Source organism: Hypomesus nipponensis, chromosome 16 (assembly GCF_054491055.1).
Source record: "Hypomesus nipponensis isolate SF chromosome 16, ASM5449105v1, whole genome shotgun sequence".
Classification (NCBI taxonomy): Eukaryota; Metazoa; Chordata; class Actinopteri; order Osmeriformes; family Osmeridae; genus Hypomesus; species Hypomesus nipponensis.
The window spans coordinates 11,151,557-11,168,808 of record NC_140376.1 but is presented as its reverse complement, the minus strand read 5'-3'; the positions used below and the strand labels follow the sequence as shown (position 1 = coordinate 11,168,808).

Sequence of the window (17,252 nt, the reverse complement as noted above, 5' to 3'; positions counted from 1 at the left end):
TACATCATAATTTACTTTGAATGACATGCCCTCTTCTGGTATGTCAGTTTGACACTGGTAGTGGTCACAGTGGACTGACTAATGAAGTGGACACACTTTTCTGCAACCTTCGACCCCTTGTCCTCGATGTGTATTTACTTTATGGCTGACTGCTGCCAAATCAGAGTTGACCACAACTTCAGGCTCCTCACATGTTGTCTGATTGTAAATCAAGTGAAGTATTTAAAGAAATCAGTTGAACAACCCTCTTCCACTCTTGGATTTCACCATGCGTTGGTTCCTGCTCTCTCTTTGTGTAGCCCTTGCAAGTATGTTTCATTCATAAAGTAAAATGTCATTCATTTAGCACAACATATTAATATTAACTACTTTAATATTTTTTTTTTACTTCTAATTTTCAGTCTGTGAAAACTATGGTGAGTATTACCATAGTTAGTAATTGGTTATTTTGATGAAGATCAAGTGAGCCTGTTAAACCTTATCATGTGTCTAATTTGTTCCACAGAACCAGGCCTTAACCCCCAAAAAACTTATGAATACAAATATGAGGGAACTGTGAATATTGGACGAGGCATGCCAGAAATGGCAGAGTCTGGTGTGAAACTAATGTGTACAGTTACAATCATTGGTGTGTCAGATCAAACTTTTCTTCTACAGGTAAAAATATAATTACAATGAGTATGCAAGACAATCATATTCTTTACAATCATGAGTAATATATGTCTACTAATAAAATATTAAAAGAGTAGAACTTATTTGATTGTATACATTGTTGTAAATATATACAAATGTGAAAAAGATTTGTCTAAGCAGTTGACAAATTATTTGAAGGTTTCTAACGTGGATTTTGAAGAATTCAATGGCATCCAGGGGAAGAACACATTCAACGCCTCCCCTAAACTCACTAAACGGATGGCTGCAGAGCTTGCCAAACCCTTCATGTTTGAGTATGCCAAGGGACGAGTTGGTGACATTCATGCCCCTGCTGGGATCCCTGATGCCATTGTCAATATTGTGAGAGGCATCATTGGATTCTTTCAAGTCACGGTCAAGACCACCCAGAGAGTCTATGAGCTTGAGGAGGTAATCCATCTTAAACTGAATATACAATCAGTGTCCATCCACCTTAATACGTTTTGCGAGCCAACAATATAACCTGGTCTCTTAGTAATATTTGTACCTGTACCTGCTATTTGTAACAGGCTGGTATTCATGGATTGTGTCAGAGTATCTATGCTATTGTGGAGGATGTTAAATCTAAAGATTTGACCATTACCCAAACTGTTGACATCAATAACTGTCAGGAAAAAGCAGCACTCTACAGAGGAATGGCTCTTGCGGTTGAAGACAAGATGTCAAAAGAGGTTTGCCACTAACATGACTATTTGAGGAGTATGAGCTGTCTACTTTACACAAATTCAAAAATGCTTGATTACATATTCTAACATATTGTGTATACTATATGGAAAATGTGTGTCCCTGTAAAATCTGTGTTTTCTGTTCCACTTGGATGTAGAGAGGTGATTCCATATTTTCCACAGTGAGATACATCTATAATGTGAAATCAACTACTGACGGAGGTCTAATTACCAATGCTAATGCCTTGGAGCGACAACATTTCTCTCCTTTCAACGTGAAGGGTGGCAACTCCAAACTGCAAGCCAGGTATGACAATTACACAGGATCTTTTGTACAATACACTCCAATAAATTGTTATTTTGCAAATCTGTTAAACCTTACAAGAGAAACGTCCAAAAATCTATTGTTGAACACTTTGGAATGGGCTTCGGCAGTGGCATTTTTGTACTGGCATTGTTCAGAGGCAATATACTGTAAATAGACTGATGCCCATTATCAGACTATTTTCTTTTTCTAGTTTCAAATGGTTATCCTTATACTAAACCTAATCTTTTAACTTAGATATCTAAACTTTGGTTAAAACGCCCCGTATTTCATATTTTGGCTAATGTTCTGGTACCTAAGCAACAATATGAGGTATATTTGTGTACCCAGAAATCTGAAAATATTGTGAATTGAAATGACTGAACTGAAATGAAGTTTAAGTGTGCAATAAGGTTGCTTTTGTGTATTTTCCTCAAGAAAGGAACTGGTGCTGCTGGGGGTGAAAGACACAGGAGAAGCCCCTAGTGTTGTTCCCATGCAGAACAGAGGGAGTTTGGTTTACAAGTTTGTAAATGAGCTTGCTCAAATCCCCATTCTGTTGAAAAATCTGGATAAACCCATTCCAAAGGTAAGGGCTGTGCACTTTTTACATAATCATCTAGTTAAAGATTACATGGTTGAAATGATTGGGTTATAATGTGATGGTATAATAACATTTTCAATAATATCTACAGATTGTAGAAATGATCAAGCGCTTGGCCAAAGCCAATATCTATCAGATTGACAATTTAACAAGTGAGGAAGTTGTAGATGTGTACCAACTTCTGCGTGTTATCACTCTTGAAAACATGGAGGAATTGTGGAAACAGTTCTCAGGAAATGATGAACACAGGTGTGCAGTTTTATTTATTAAAAAATGTATTAGCCCTAACCCTAACTTGAGTGTCAGGTTATGTGTAGATTAATGTTTACTAATGTTTATCCCTTTCAGGCGATGGTTTTTGGACATGATCGTTGAGATGAGTGACGCAAAAGTCCTCAAGTTTTTAATAAACAGATTCAAAGCTGGTGATATATCTGCCAATGAAGCAGGACAAACACTCCTCGTTACTTTCAATCATCTGAAATCAGAGGCTGAGTTAGTTGAGACAGCGAAAGTGGGTTTTCTTACTTAAGTCATGATATTTGCATATTTAGTTGCATACATTATATACATAAATATCTTCTTTACAGGAATTTCTATCAATGTCCTTCAGCAAGTCCCATCCTATGCTGTGGAACACTATAGTGTTAGCCTATGGCTCACTGGTGTACAAGCACTGTGCCTATACAACACCTTGCTCAGTGACTGCTGTTCAGGTAAATTTTACATTTGCTGGTAAATCTCTTTCGATATCATAGTTAATTAAATACATGCAAATTTGTATCTGTTTGCTAATGTCTTTGGTTAAATTCTTCTGATGTCTGTTTGCAATAGCCTTTGTTAGACTTGGCTGATGAAAGCCTGAAGACAGCCAATGAGATGGACATGATCATGTCGCTGAAGGCCTTGGGGAATGCAGGCCACCCCTCCAGCATCAAGACCATAATGCGCTTTCTGCCTGGCGTCGCTGCTACCCCTGTGGACCTCCCAGCCCCTGTGCTAAGTGCAGCCGTGCAGTCGATGAGACACCTGGCTATTAGAGATCCTCACAGTGTAAGGAAACATTGTCAGTCTCTGATTCTGATTGTTCAGCACCTATTTCAAGGCAGTATTGTGAATAAGTGAATTGATGTTCAGTATATCTTAAAACACTCAAACATATTCTAGAATGACTTCATGTTAGCCTGGCTGCTAGCCCAACTTCTCCCCGCCCACAAACAAATTTGGTCGGGAAGTTGGGTCTGGAGGGTCTCGTATTGGGAACAACTACATAAAACCAGGATCTGGGCGGACCAATGAAATTGTCAGGGCGGGCTTTATTCGATGATGGACAGATGATCAACAGTAACGTAATAAACAACGTCACCAAAGAGCCCTTGGGTTGAATTCGTTTTAAACAAACAACATATTACATTGCTCTGATTGGTTGTAGGTCTATCCAATTGAGCGAAGAGGCATTTGTTTTACGAGTTCGGTTGAAACAGGCCCCATAGTCACAGCCCAACATAGAGTTTTCAGACTAATATTCTGACTAGAATTATGAGTATGACAACGTCAGGCTAACTTCATCTGCTTGTAGGACTTGAAAGGTTATATGAAAATGAATCTGCCTGGCAGAGTGGCACAAATTATTTTGTGTCAAAGCTCCCATATGTTGCATAACTATTTGTCTGTTTGTGGTTCCAGGTGCAGGACATCACACTAACCTTGTTTGTGCAGAGGGAACTTCCTATTGAGATACGCATGCTGGCCGTTATGATCCTGTTTGAAACTAAGCCACCACTGGCTATGGTGTCAACAGTGACTACATTTCTATTAGAGGAGACTGACTTGGATGTTACCAGCTTTACTTATTCCCTCATGAAGAGTATTGCTACATCCAGGACTCCAGACAACCACTTCCTGTGAGTATTTCTTAGCACAAGGTACACAATAATCATCTGTGTTATGTGAATTCAGTGCTTCTAATTTCATAAAACCTTAAGAATCTTATCACCAAACTGAGCTGATATTAGTTATGGGGTTTAGTTAGCCTGACGTTGTCATACTCATAATTCTAATCAGAATATGAGTCTGATCACTCTCCGTTGGGCTGTGAGTATGGGGCAAACAAATGCCTCTTCACTCAATTGGATAGACCTACAACCAATCAGAGCAACGTAATGTGTTGTTTGTTGAAAACAAATTCAACCCAAGCGCTCTTTGGTGACGTGGTTGATTACGTTACTGTTCATCATCTGTCCATCATCGTATAAAGCCCGCCCTGACAATTTCATTAGTCCGAACAGCTCCTGTTCGGACATAGTTTTTCCCCAAATGAGCCACCCCAGACCCAACTTCCCGACCATTTTTTTTGTGGGCGGGGATAAGTTGGGCTGGCAGCCAGGCTAGGGTTTAGTGCCATTGGGGACAACATGTTTAGGTATGTAGGGAAGATGAAGGGAAAGAGACTAACCAAAGCTATCTGGTGGACTTGAGCACAAGCAGACACCTCCCAGGTAAAAAAAAAAATGCTAAGTATACTAAATCTTAGCATACTTGAGTATACTTTAAGAGTGATTAATCATCAGTATACTTCAAGTTATTGAATGATTAGTTAATTTGAAGTGTGCTATTTTGGAACAACTTATTTTGTACTCAATATATTTAAGTTGTAATTAAATTGTACTAAAGCACAATTTAAAGTATATTAAGTGCACTTTTACGTGCTAAAGTGGAACAACTTCAAGTATACTTAGTACACTTTAAGTATACGGCTATGTCCATATACTTAAAGTGTACTAAGTATACTTGAAGTTGTTCCACTTTAGAACGTAAAAGTACACTTAATATACTTTAAATTGTGCTTTAGTACAATTTAATTACAATTTAAATATATTTAATACAAAATAAGTTGTTCCAAAATAGCACACTTCAAATTAATTAACCATTCAATAACTTTAAGCATACTGATGACCAATCAGTCTTCAAGTATTCTCAAGTATGCTATGGATAAGTATACTTAACATATACTTTTTTTAACCTGAACCCCCAGAGGGTCATTTCGTACAAATCGCACTTTCAATGCTAACGTACCATTGCGCCGCCAACGATGAGCGACGCTATTAACGATGGAGTGAATGTAAGTTCAGTACTCCATTTGATAGCTTGGAGAACTATCTAACTAGACAACCTTCCCAATCAGAGTGAACACTCAAATTATCTAAACTATAGACCATAGCATTACACATATCAAAACAAAACGAACACAAAAATAGAACTCCAAACAATGCTTATTTAACCAAGCTAACGCCCTTAACTTAGTAGCTTTTCAGCTTGCCGCAGGGCATTCTGGGTACCAAGAGCAATGAACGCGTATAGGCGATCTTACAGCATTGTGTAACACACTTCGGTTGTGGATACTAGTATCTCCAGAAATAAAGCCAAGTCACTCATTTAGTGTCAGAATCCATTGTTATGTCTACGAAATTATTTTTGTATACGTTTAGTTAACCTTGCAAATCATGAGGATAGCCTATTTTAGCAGACCTTTCGATGTGACAAAGGACAAGGGTGTGTAGTCCCTCGGGAGTTGCTTTAGGCTTGATGCTGAAACCATTAGTTTACGTGAAATCAGTGAGGGCTGTTCGAATGGCTATGTCAAGAAGAGCAGTGGTAGAATACAAGTTTTGAAAAGATACCACGTCCGTGTCTCATGGTCCACACAATCATATACAATTATATCTAAAACGAGCTTACAAAGAGCTTGTTTACACTACCAAAGTTGAATTAGTAACGTTAGCGATGCTAGCGTTAGCTTGCTAGCTAGCCTATAACATTTCACTGGATCTTGCAGCTGTTTGATTAAAATTATTATGAAATGTTATGTTCTACTAGCCATTTGCCTACTTTAGCAAGTCACTGTATTTCCAAGCCCTGATAGTGCAACTGAGGCGATACCGAAAATAATTCCTCAAGTAATAAGTCCACGTTCAAGTGTTGAGCATTAAATAGAGATCTTGAAAGAAGCCACTTTTTTGTTCTAAAACCGGACTATAAGCCGCTTAGAAATAGAAGCCGTACAAGCACAAGAAAACTGTAAAAAAGAAAAAGAAAAAAAAGAGGTACTTTACTACACACTACAGTACAGCAAATATATACCAGTACACTGAAGGCTGAATTGATGAAGGGACATCGAAATTAACTTAAAATATCCTAACATTTCAGCATATTAAAATGTTTATTTTTAAAGTAAGTTTTAAGTGCATTGTTACATAACATCATTTTTAGCATGCATTCTAAAATATACAAATAATGTTTAAACACAAAGTTCCAGTTGTACACTTTAGAAATTACATATACGTTTTACATTAAGTATATTTTTTGATAATATATTTACTAAAAGTGTACTGTAGTACAATTTTTAAAAAGTGTGTTCAACATATTAACTTTAAAATTGGTAAAAGCATAATGGTAGTATACTTGTTATATATTTTCAGATAGTACACTTTTTCTTAGTATATTTAAAATGTACTATTGAAAATGTGAATATGCTTGAAATACTCTTAAGTATACTTTTTTTTCACCTGGGCTAGACTAGAGCAATGTTGTGAAGTGCCTATTCAGTGGGATTTAGATTGTCAGAGCATAGATCAATATTTTGTTAAGCATGTGGCTGAATGTTGGAATTATTGCTTAACATTGTTCCATGTCAGTGTCACTTACTGTGTTTGTAATGAATGTGATTGTGTGACAGGGGAAAGCATGAACAGTTCATGCATTTCTTTGACCAATAGATGCTGCTGAAACCATCTGGCCTGTCCTGTGCCCTGACTTTACTTTTCTGCTGTACTGTATGATGCATTGCTTCTACGATAAAACACAGATCGTTTCTTGGCACTAACCACTGTAATACTGTTGGAACTTTGCACTTCTAGTCCTTGTTTATCGACTGCAATTACTTTAAGCTATTTGAACATCACTGTGGTTAAAAGCATGTGCTAAATTAGTAATTATGTATATAACTGTAACTATAATGTAAATATTGCCCATTGAAAGTAAAATATAAATATGTGCTGCTGTAGGTTGAATAAGTTAAAAAGTACACACAGAGCAGCCATAACATTATGACCACCTGCCTAATATTGCGTAGATCCCCCTCTTGCCGCCAAAACAACCTGTCGACAATATTAGGCAGGTAGTCAAATTGTTATGGTTGATGGGTGTGCAGGTCAATTAAGTAGATATTACTAACTTCCACTGATACATTAACATGCAACTCTAGCTGTGACTGAATAATGAACATAAGCAAATTCTCTATGTGTAAGCCGGTGACAATGCCATACGTCTCTACAATTCAGAATTTAGATATTTTTGTTTTTGTTTTATATAGATCGACAGCATGTAATGTGGCTGTGAAAATCCTGGCCCCTAAATATGGTCGTCTTAGTTTCCGCTACAGCAGAACTATGCGCCTGGATTGGTTTAATGGTAGGTTCAAATAAACTGCATGGAGGAAAAGTAAGCCCTGAAGATTTAAGTAAATGGTATTTCTTGGCATACATCTTCTAGTTTCTTTCTCTAGTCTTCACAGATCCTTTAAAGTTGTTGGGGCCAGTTTGTATTCCTTTGTCAGTATGAAAGGCCTTGACAAATGCCTCTTTGATTTCCAGATGACTTACTCATTGGCACAGCAATGGAGGTATTCATGTTGAAAACAGCTTCAACCTTCTTCCCAACAGCCATCATGGCTAAAGGAAAATTCCATTTCATCGGCAGAATATTGCAACTTTTGGAGGTAGATTATTTACATAAGCTTATAATTTGTTTCATGACAAAAATTCCTTCACAGCTTTCACACTTGTTTATGTCCTACAGTTTGGTGTCCGTACTGAAGGAATCAAAGAATTGTTTGAAAATATTCCTGCCTTCAAAGGAGACCTCAGTCGCAATGACATTGAGATCATCCTCAATGTGGTGAGTTTTTGGCTGTCCTTTCAAAACATATTTCATACTCTGCTTAGTCCTTTCATTTGATTTGGTTAAATCAAATGAAACTAACAACATTAACTCCTATATTTTGTCTCTTTTTGTAATTTTGTAACTATATTTGTATGTATCCTGCTGCCTGTCTTGGCCAGGTCTCCCTTGAAAAGGAGATTCTTAATCTCAATGGGTCTCCCCTGGTTAAATAAAGGTTATAATAATAATAAATGTTTAATTAAATAAAAAGTATGTCATTTCTAGATGAAAAACTGGGAAGAATTGCCTACTGACAAGCCTTTGCTGTCTGCCTATTCACGACTCTTTGGTCAAGAGTGGTTCTATGCTGCTGTAAAGACAGATTTTCTTCAGAAAATAATTATGGTAAGATTTCTAGTCATTAAACTTCCAAGGAACTCACAGCTTCAGGACCTTTTCATCGGGTATTGTGACAAGACCCTATCATATGTCACCATGAAGTGTCTCATCTTTGTCTTGTCCTTGCAGGCTTTTAGTTCCTCAGCAGGTAAAGAGAGCCCAGTCTGGACCATGATGGAAACTCTTCAGAAGGGGATGTCATGGCATTGGACAAAACCCTTTCTTATGTTCGAAACACGCTACATCCAAGCCACCACTCTTGGTTTACCACTTGAAATAAGCAAATATTACAGCTCACTAACAGCAATTACTCTAAATGGTGAGCATATAATACCTATGATATGGCATATGGGTGCAGAATTGCATTCAATTACCAAATTATCACACATTTGTTGACAATTATGCAGCAAAGGCTGGAATCAGTCCACCACTGACAGATCAGTTGGGACAGCTGCTGACCTCCAATATTTCCCTGGAAACAGATGGCTTTGTTGGGTAAAGTATTGTCTATACAGTAGAGCAGCTACATTAACTATGTATTTATGCTGGGGTCAAATCTTAGTCTAGTATGATGTGCAACGGAACTGAGTGCGTCTAATTTGTCTTTTCAGAAGTACCAAGGATAACTTTGTCTTTCATGGAATCAACACAGACATATTCCAGTGTGGAACGGAACTAAAGAGTAAAATGATTTCTTCCATGCCGTGGAAATTTAATTCCAAAATAAATGTTAAAAGAATGAAGTTTGAATTTGATCTTCCTACTTTGAAAAAGGACACAGAGTTATTTTCCATCAAGTATGTACATGGAAAACCTAATAATACATATCCACCAATTTTACAATTAACATAATGAACTCAAACAAGTATCATTGGATTTAAATGAAACAATATTTTACTATCAAATTTTATGAAATAGCTTCAACATATATGCAGTCTCAAGAAATATCGAGGATCCAACTTTGAACAAAATGACCCCAATGATGTCAGACTCTTTTGACTCAGTAGAGGAAGTGCAGTCGGTGAAGGAGCCACTAAACTCTTCAGACCAACAGAAAATTGTACAGTAAAATTATTTATGCTTAAATTACAAGGTCATTCTGAACAATGGAATTCTTCTGACATTGCAAGCAATAGATGCAGGTGAGTGAGGAAACAAAACTAAGATCACTGAATATACTTTATTCCTCTGAACAGATTGTCAAATCAGATATCTACCAATCAAGGTCAAATGTGTGTGCTGAGGCTAAACTCTATGGGGCAGCTCTCTGTCTTGAGTCTGAGGTGAAGAGAGCACACTTCATTGATGAGTACCCTCTTTACTACTTATTGGGATTCAGTCACCTTGCATACACACTTCGAACAGGTAACAACAAAAGGCCTTAGAATTTCAAATATTATTTCTGCATCTCTTGTAGTTTGATGATAAGAATGGCATGTGAAGATAACATTTAACTAAAAACCTTATCTGTCTTCTCTCAGTCCAAGCAAACAAACCTGTTGACAAGATTCATATTGAGATCAATCCTGGACGAGACAAGTACCCAGTAAGTGCATGGCAATACCCTGAGGCGGTTTTCCCAAGACTCACACATTAAATACTTTACTTATATTCATGTTTGTGTCTACAGGAAGCAGCCAGGCTCTCCTCTGGCTCCTCAAGCAGCAGACATAGTCGCAATGAGCCTGTTAATGCCAAGGTAATAATAAAAAACTGTTAAAAGCACAATACAAAAATGTGTGTTTTTCTTACTTGTAATCTTAATTACATTTGTGATTTGATGAAATGGGGCATTTGAAACTACATTGTTTGCCACACTTTCTTTCCAGGTTTGGGATGCTACTCCTGAGCCAGTGCTTAGCATCAAAGCTGTGGCCATGGATAGCAAGGATAAGCCTGACGGTTACGAAGCAGTTTTTTACCATACCCCCACAACTCTGATGGCCAACACTGAGGTGATTGTGTCGCAGGTTGGGGAGGAGGCCAACTGGAAGATGTGCACTGATGTCAGCATGGACACCATTCATGGAGATGCCAAGGTAACACCGAAATGAGTTTGCAGAAATACTCTAATCGACACTGGTGTCAATGTCTAACCAGAGCCTGACAATAACTGACATCAAGGTTTTGATAAAACAATAACAATTCTACAGTAAGCGATGTAAATCGAGTAGTCTGTAAGATGTAATTTCATTGTCTATTTGAACAGATGCACCTTAGATGGGGTGCTGAGTGTCAGTCCTATGAAATGTCAATGAACGCCGCCACTGCGCACTTGCCTGGATTGAACCCAACACTAAAGGTCAAGATGCACTGGAACAATATTCCAGAATACATGAAAACGTTAGGCAAAAGGTGAGCCCAGAGGGCTACAGGTTCAAATGCTGCTCTGATAAGCACTAACCATCTACCATTCCAAAAGCAAAATTCTATTTATTTTATATAGGGTACAAATTCCCATCTATATGTGAGGCCATTTCTAGATGATATTGTCACTGAGAAATATATATACAAATTTTGCTTTAAAATATATATTTCTTTCAAGATTATACTAGCTGTGCCAACATGCTCTGAGCTAGATGATATGTAAGATTCAGCTGTGCCACTAAAGAACTTGTACTAAACAAATACAACTCAACTCCACAAGGACTAGTCAGGAGTCAAAATGCTTTCTGATTTTGTTCTAAGAAATCATGTATAAATTCCTCCCTCAGAGTTGAAGAGTACATCCCTGGAATAGCATTTTTTGTTGGGTTTTACCAAAAACATGAATTAAATATCAAACATGAAATGTCAATATCCGCTGTGGCCACCTCTGCTGATTGTATGGATATGAAGATTAAGTTTCCAGAGGTAAGAAAGGAACTTTTATTCTATGCACATTTCATTTACTACTTTTTATGACGTATTCTATTTTCTTTCATCTCTTCAGTTGACAGTGTATCAACAAGCAATACCTCTTCCATTCCAAGTGCCAGTCTATACAGGCAACGTAACTTTGGACATGCATTAAGAGGAATGAGGTGAGTTTTATTTCTAGGGGGAGTTATTTTTGGAACTTTCCTTGCTTAAAAACTTGTATGATATGTGCATATTTATCTATAATATGTATTGCAGAAATTCACCATTTCTGAGGACCAACTCAAACCTGAAACAAATTGGAGAAATTTACCCACCCTAAACAGATTGTATTCATATTAAGTTTTTCTTTTAACATTTGACCAGTTTGTTGGGTCTTCCATAATCTGATTTACATCTGAGATGTTGTTTAATGGAAATTGTTTCTTTGGAAAATTATAGTCCATTGAACCACAATACCTGAATATATTTGTCTTTCTTTAAGGTGTGTTCACAACTATGATTTATGTGATCAAGAAACAAATATCCACGGTTTACTTTTTTTTCCATTATTAAAATTCAACCATTGGAAAAACAAAACGGAGCATTAATTTTCTTGAGGTTTCCTGTATTGTATCCATTGGACAGTGTAGCTTGTGCTTATAGCAGATTTACATTTCACATGGCATAACATCCTGCATTGATCCTGCTTCATCGCACCTTCTGCTCAAACTCTCGCTGGAGGATAACCGACAGATCTGATTGATTTCTGTTCCTGTCACTGTTGTTTTTCAGACTGTGAACTAGGCAAAGCTGAATTTAATTTTGAATCCTCGATTTTTAAGATGATAGACATTAGGAAATTAAATAATCTTTTAATCATAAAGCCTATATGCAATATGATGGCATAGTGGCACAGTGCAAGACTGCAAATTTGAAGGTTGCAACTTTAAATCTGTCATAATGCTTTAATACCAAACTCATTCTTCTGAATAATATGTACTTCAAAAATGAATATGCGTACATGGATTTGCTGAATTCATTTTACACAATTAAATGATTTGAGTAGTAAGATGATGATTATATTTGATTCAAACCTAAGGAAATTTATAATTACATTGCTTAAAATTCATAAAAAATGTTTAACACAAATGTATGCTTTGAATTGCATTGTTTTAGGAGTTTTATTATGATAATTTAGTTTCTGATGATTTTCAGAATTTGTTTTAATTGCCATGTAAGTTTTCAAAAACACAGAATTTACTGTAGCAAGAAACATATATGGATCTTAAATAAAATACAAAAGTTGAATGTATAGTAATACTAAGGAGCTAAACAATAACTAAAGAGCTAAACAGTACTGTTTAGCTCTTTAGTTATTGTTTAGCTCCTTAGTATTAAACTTTTTTTATTTTACTATACACTCAGCTTTTTTATTTTATTTAAGATCCATATATGTCCATATATATATTTATATTAGGAAGATATAAAATAGATATAACAGGGCAGCAAAATGGGCAGCATAGTACAAATAGTGCAAAGTAGGTGGTGGATGGACTTATACAGTATTTCACAATTGTTAACACACGTTTCTCAAAACAATAACAGCTTTCTCAAAACTGCACACACAAAACTGAAAACCTCACACACAAAATGCTAAACCTGACACTCCCTTTGCATGAGGACTCTTTGCCATCAAATCTCTTACCTGTTCACAAAATGGAACTCGTGTTCTCATTTGGTACACAGCCATATTTTCAAATGACACACACATACCATTCATAACAGTACACACAAAAAGCATTTGCTGCACACTACCAAGCATTCACATCACACAGTAGTGCAAAATTGAAAACACTTCTCAAAATGGAGCACACCATATGAATGACAATGACTCTGGAGAATGAGCCATTTAAACTTTTGTAAAATGTCTCAGTGTAGGTCACATTTTTTATAGTCAAACATAAAACAGCACACATATGCAGCAAAAAAAGTTTTATTTTTTGAACAGTACAGTACAGTCAATGGGCCTGCTCAACCCATTGCAGCATACAAAGTGATGTTCCCACCACACTCGGCAGGGACCTCAACAATGGTGCGCTGGCCAATGACATTTCTGCCTCGGCGCCTCCTCTTCACCAGGTTGAATCCAACCTCATCAATGAATATGTATTCATGTATTCATATAGATCATTAGCTGTGTCATGATCCTGGATCTGTTGGAACAGACAGCATGATAATGCAAGTTCCTGTATAGTATGGACACAGATGGGTCAACACAGTGGGCTACAGTGAGACACATTACAGGTGCAATACATGCATGTGTCAGTGCTGAATGTATGGGACTTACAAACTCTTGCCGTAACACCTTGATGTGTTCCGGTCGAATAGGACCCTGTACACTTGTTTCATCCGCAAGGCATTCCTGCGGAGAACACGCTACAGTGTAGAGAGGGTAACGGTCTGGATGTTTCTGAATGTGGCATGGTCGTGGTTCTCTTTCAGTCCTGCAAAATACAAATACAGTGAGCACACTGTATTATATTGATATGCAATATTTCAGTACACAAGGCAAACATAATTCATACCTGTTCTTCATTCTAAAGTTTCTAATGATGGCAGCAACTGTGAAGCGGCTGAGATTTGGTTGGACCCTCATGGCTAGATAAAGCTTAGGGGCACTGTCTGCTCTGAGCTACGCATGTCCTGGATAACATGGATAGATAAAGCTTAGGGGCACTGTCTGCTCCGAGCCACACTTACTCCATGTAGCATAGCAATTCTCACTCACTCGCGTCACTCACACACACACACACACACAGATACAGCTCGGGACGCGTCTGCAGAGCACACCTGTGATGATAAGTTGGCAAGCGTTTCTCTCATCAGACACATTTTAGCTCCTTATGAGCTCCGCATACACGCAGCAGTCTCATTGTCTCGTCTGGCATGTGATTGGTTGGGGAATGCGTCGCTGCTCTCTGCCGGGGTGTCTCAGTTGGGTGTGGCAGGGAGCCGCTGCGAGCACAACCATACGCCAAATCAAATATTACAATAATGTATTGTAACCTGTGTGTAAGTATCAAGTACCATAACATTACTGAGTCCTCCTGCCTGAACCTATCGAGATAAAATCGCGCCATCCGGATAGAGTGAATTTGATTGTGGTTGGATGAGAAGTACAAACATTGTCAAGTTCCTCCTAATATTTTGTGCTACCCCACTTGAAAGGGATTTGATGCCTCCACCCCGAAATAAAGGACTGTTTTTAATTTGGTTTTCAGTTCGGTTCAGTTCAGGTGAAAAACATTTTACCACAAATACACATATTTAAATACACATTTTATTAAAAAAAAACATTTTTAAACCCAATATAAACAACTAATTACACTAACACCATATATCAAGAGCATCAAAAGCATTACAGACTCGCTCATCTTAGTACTCTTAAAGTTTACCAAACACTCGTTCCTTAAACAGCGGTAAGCGGACGAATTTCCCTGGCAACACTGGGTTCAGTGACGTCAGTCAATCGTCTGCCAACTATGTGGCTACATCAGCGAGGAGGTTTCAGAGCTTAGTTTCCTTACCGGCTGTCATTCAGGCATTTGTAGGGCAACTGTTGCTGGCGACCGGCAGACCAGTCTCTCTCTTCCTCTCGACTCGTCTCTTCCTTTTGTTCGTCAACTAATGTTTACTTCCGACGTCTCCTTTTTAAAGCCCCGGGCGCATTTTGGCTCTGCCCACTTTACTAATTGTCTCCACTTCAGTTTGACTACTAATTGTCTCCACTTCAGTTCGACTACTAATTGTTTCCACTTCAGTTTGACTTCACAAACATATACGTGGCTTTCAAATACTTGCTGTCCAATTTGAATAAATGTTATTGATAACATGCCTCTGAAGTTTGACTTTTTGCACCATTACAATACTTATAGGCAACTAACCTAGTCATCATATATTCCGCTCCATGAAACACATGTTAATGCTAAGTAGTAAACATATATGGTTCTTTAATATATTTGCATTGTACTAAAATGCGTTCATTTTCAATGGGTATAAAAAGGTGCAGCCCAAATTGTTCAACATTAACATTTCAATATAACATTATAGTCAGTATGGCCATTAGAAAAAAAATTGGGGGAGGTCGGGTCTTGCATTATAGGCCCCTGTGGCGTGGCCTAAGCTTTTATCCTTCATGGCATTTTTTCCCCTTACATTCCTACTTTTACTTTTATACTTTAAGTAGTTTTGAAACCAGTACATACTTTTAATTGAGTAAAAAGCTTGAGTTGATACTTCAACTTTTACAAAAGTATTTTTAAACCGTAGTATCTATACTTCTACTTGAGTAATGAATGTGAATACTTTTGACACCTCTGGATCTGCCATAACCAATCGCTAGCGTTCGCCTTAGCCAATTCCTTCACCACTACTGTAACAGAGCTAGCTGCCGTAGCTGGAAAATCAAACTGTTCCCGAACCCCGTGGGGAGGAGGGCCACAACATCATGGCCACCAGAAAAACTTGTTCTTGCTCTGGCTTTAGCTTGTGGATTTCGGCAGCGTTGCCCCAACGGACCAAATGTGGCTTTGCTCGCATCTTTCTCCGCCGCCATTACGGAACTACAACACAAACTAGCTCACAACATCAACGTAATCGTTCTCAGCCACTCCCTCTGTTCGCTGATTGGACAGGTAGAAAGTTAACCTGAGACATCTGACTTGCGTACCTCATGCCCAGAAAGCCTAAATTGAGGCTACCGGTTTGGCTACTCGCAATGTTTTTGGGGCTATCTTGTTGTTATTATCAGTGACCTATGCACTTTGTAAAGCTCTCTCTTGGAAGTCGCTTTGGATAAAAGTGTCTGCTAAATGAAAAAATTTAAATGTACCGGTTTCCCCCATCATCATAAAGACATGCATCATATGAATGTGAATGAATGTTGGTAATGAATGTTTGTGGTGGTCGGAGGGGCCGTAGGCGCTGATTGGCAGCCACGCTTCTGTACCACCTTGACTGTGTCTGAATGAATGCTGGACTCTGTAAAGTGACCTCGAGTACTCTGAGTAGTAGAAAGCGCTATATAAGATCAAAGATAATAATATTAAAGATGTCAGTGTGTGACCCAAAATGCTGTTTTGGGATGGGATTGGATTGTTAATGCATCAGAACTGCCAAGGAAATTGTGAAATTTGGTTTGTGCATGCACTCACATTCGTTAAGCATAGGTTGATGGGAGAAAATATAGTCTATGTATGGGGCCATTATTGTAGCAAAACTATTTACAAATTTGTACCATGATCCACAAATGTACCACAATCCACAAATGCATACCTTGAATCACAAATGTGTTGTCTTATTTGTGACAGAACACCTGGATCCCTGTACATTCTTTCCACAAAAAAAGGCATTGCACCAATCTAATGCCTGGGACACACTGGCTGCGAAGCACTGCGATTAACTGCAAAGCGCCACCTTTTTTCTTTTGGCGCCCATGTTATCAAATTGGACCGGCCACACAGGCTGCGGAGCACTGCGAAGCACTGCAAAGCGATGGCCTGGGACCTGCAGCGATCGTTTCGGCAGCTGGTCGAATTTCTTCGCGAGACGCTTGTGAAATCGGATGCAGGATGATAAAATACACCATAATAGTTGATATATTTGAATAAAAATATGTCATTAAGATTTTCCTAAGATTTTCTGAATATTTTTGTAAATATTACTTTGGAGGCCTACGTACATACTTTACCAATATTCCCCCTATATAAAACCTAGCTACACAATGTTGGTAATGAATGGCTATCTC

At 37.9% G+C, this 17,252-nt stretch overlaps 1 protein-coding gene and 1 long non-coding RNA gene across 2 annotated transcripts; one reads left to right on the top strand and one right to left on the bottom strand.

Moving 5' to 3' along the window:
• The first annotated feature begins 218 nt into the window (after positions 1–218).
• Positions 219–12,043, top strand: vtg3 (vitellogenin 3, phosvitinless). The gene is made up of 28 exons (XM_084675738.1): positions 219–308; positions 402–416; positions 506–657; positions 832–1,083; positions 1,203–1,364; positions 1,517–1,665; positions 2,101–2,251; positions 2,358–2,515; positions 2,615–2,780; positions 2,857–2,982; positions 3,101–3,319; positions 3,953–4,170; positions 7,638–7,735; positions 7,918–8,042; positions 8,123–8,221; positions 8,492–8,611; positions 8,735–8,924; positions 9,013–9,100; positions 9,217–9,402; positions 9,524–9,665; positions 9,802–9,970; positions 10,087–10,151; positions 10,236–10,304; positions 10,435–10,644; positions 10,815–10,960; positions 11,320–11,458; positions 11,538–11,628; positions 11,723–12,043. The coding sequence occupies exons 1-27, from the start codon at positions 269–271 to the stop codon at positions 11,616–11,618; spliced, it is 3,735 nt and encodes a 1,244-aa protein (XP_084531864.1). The 5' UTR covers positions 219–268; the 3' UTR covers positions 11,619–11,628; positions 11,723–12,043.
• Positions 12,044–13,485: 1,442 nt separating this feature from the next.
• Positions 13,486–16,991, bottom strand: LOC146254870 (uncharacterized). The gene is made up of 3 exons (XR_014731514.1): positions 14,297–16,991; positions 13,794–14,149; positions 13,486–13,659 (listed from the first exon to the last, which is right to left on the bottom strand). It is a non-coding gene; the product is annotated as an uncharacterized LOC146254870 (long non-coding RNA).
• Between the last annotated feature and the right edge of the window lie 261 nt (positions 16,992–17,252).

What these genes read in the sequence shown, in the direction of transcription:
- vtg3 (XM_084675738.1), top strand. Translation starts at nt 269, where the DNA reads ATGCGTTGGTTCCTGCTCTCTCTTTGTGTAGCCCTTGCAA. An exon ending in CTGGACGAGACAAGTACCCA is followed by an intron (nt 10,152 to 10,235) that starts GTAAGTGCATGG and finishes TTGTGTCTACAG; the next exon opens with GAAGCAGCCAGGCTCTCCTC. An exon ending in ATGAAAACGTTAGGCAAAAG is followed by an intron (nt 10,961 to 11,319) that starts GTGAGCCCAGAG and finishes TTCCTCCCTCAG; the next exon opens with AGTTGAAGAGTACATCCCTG.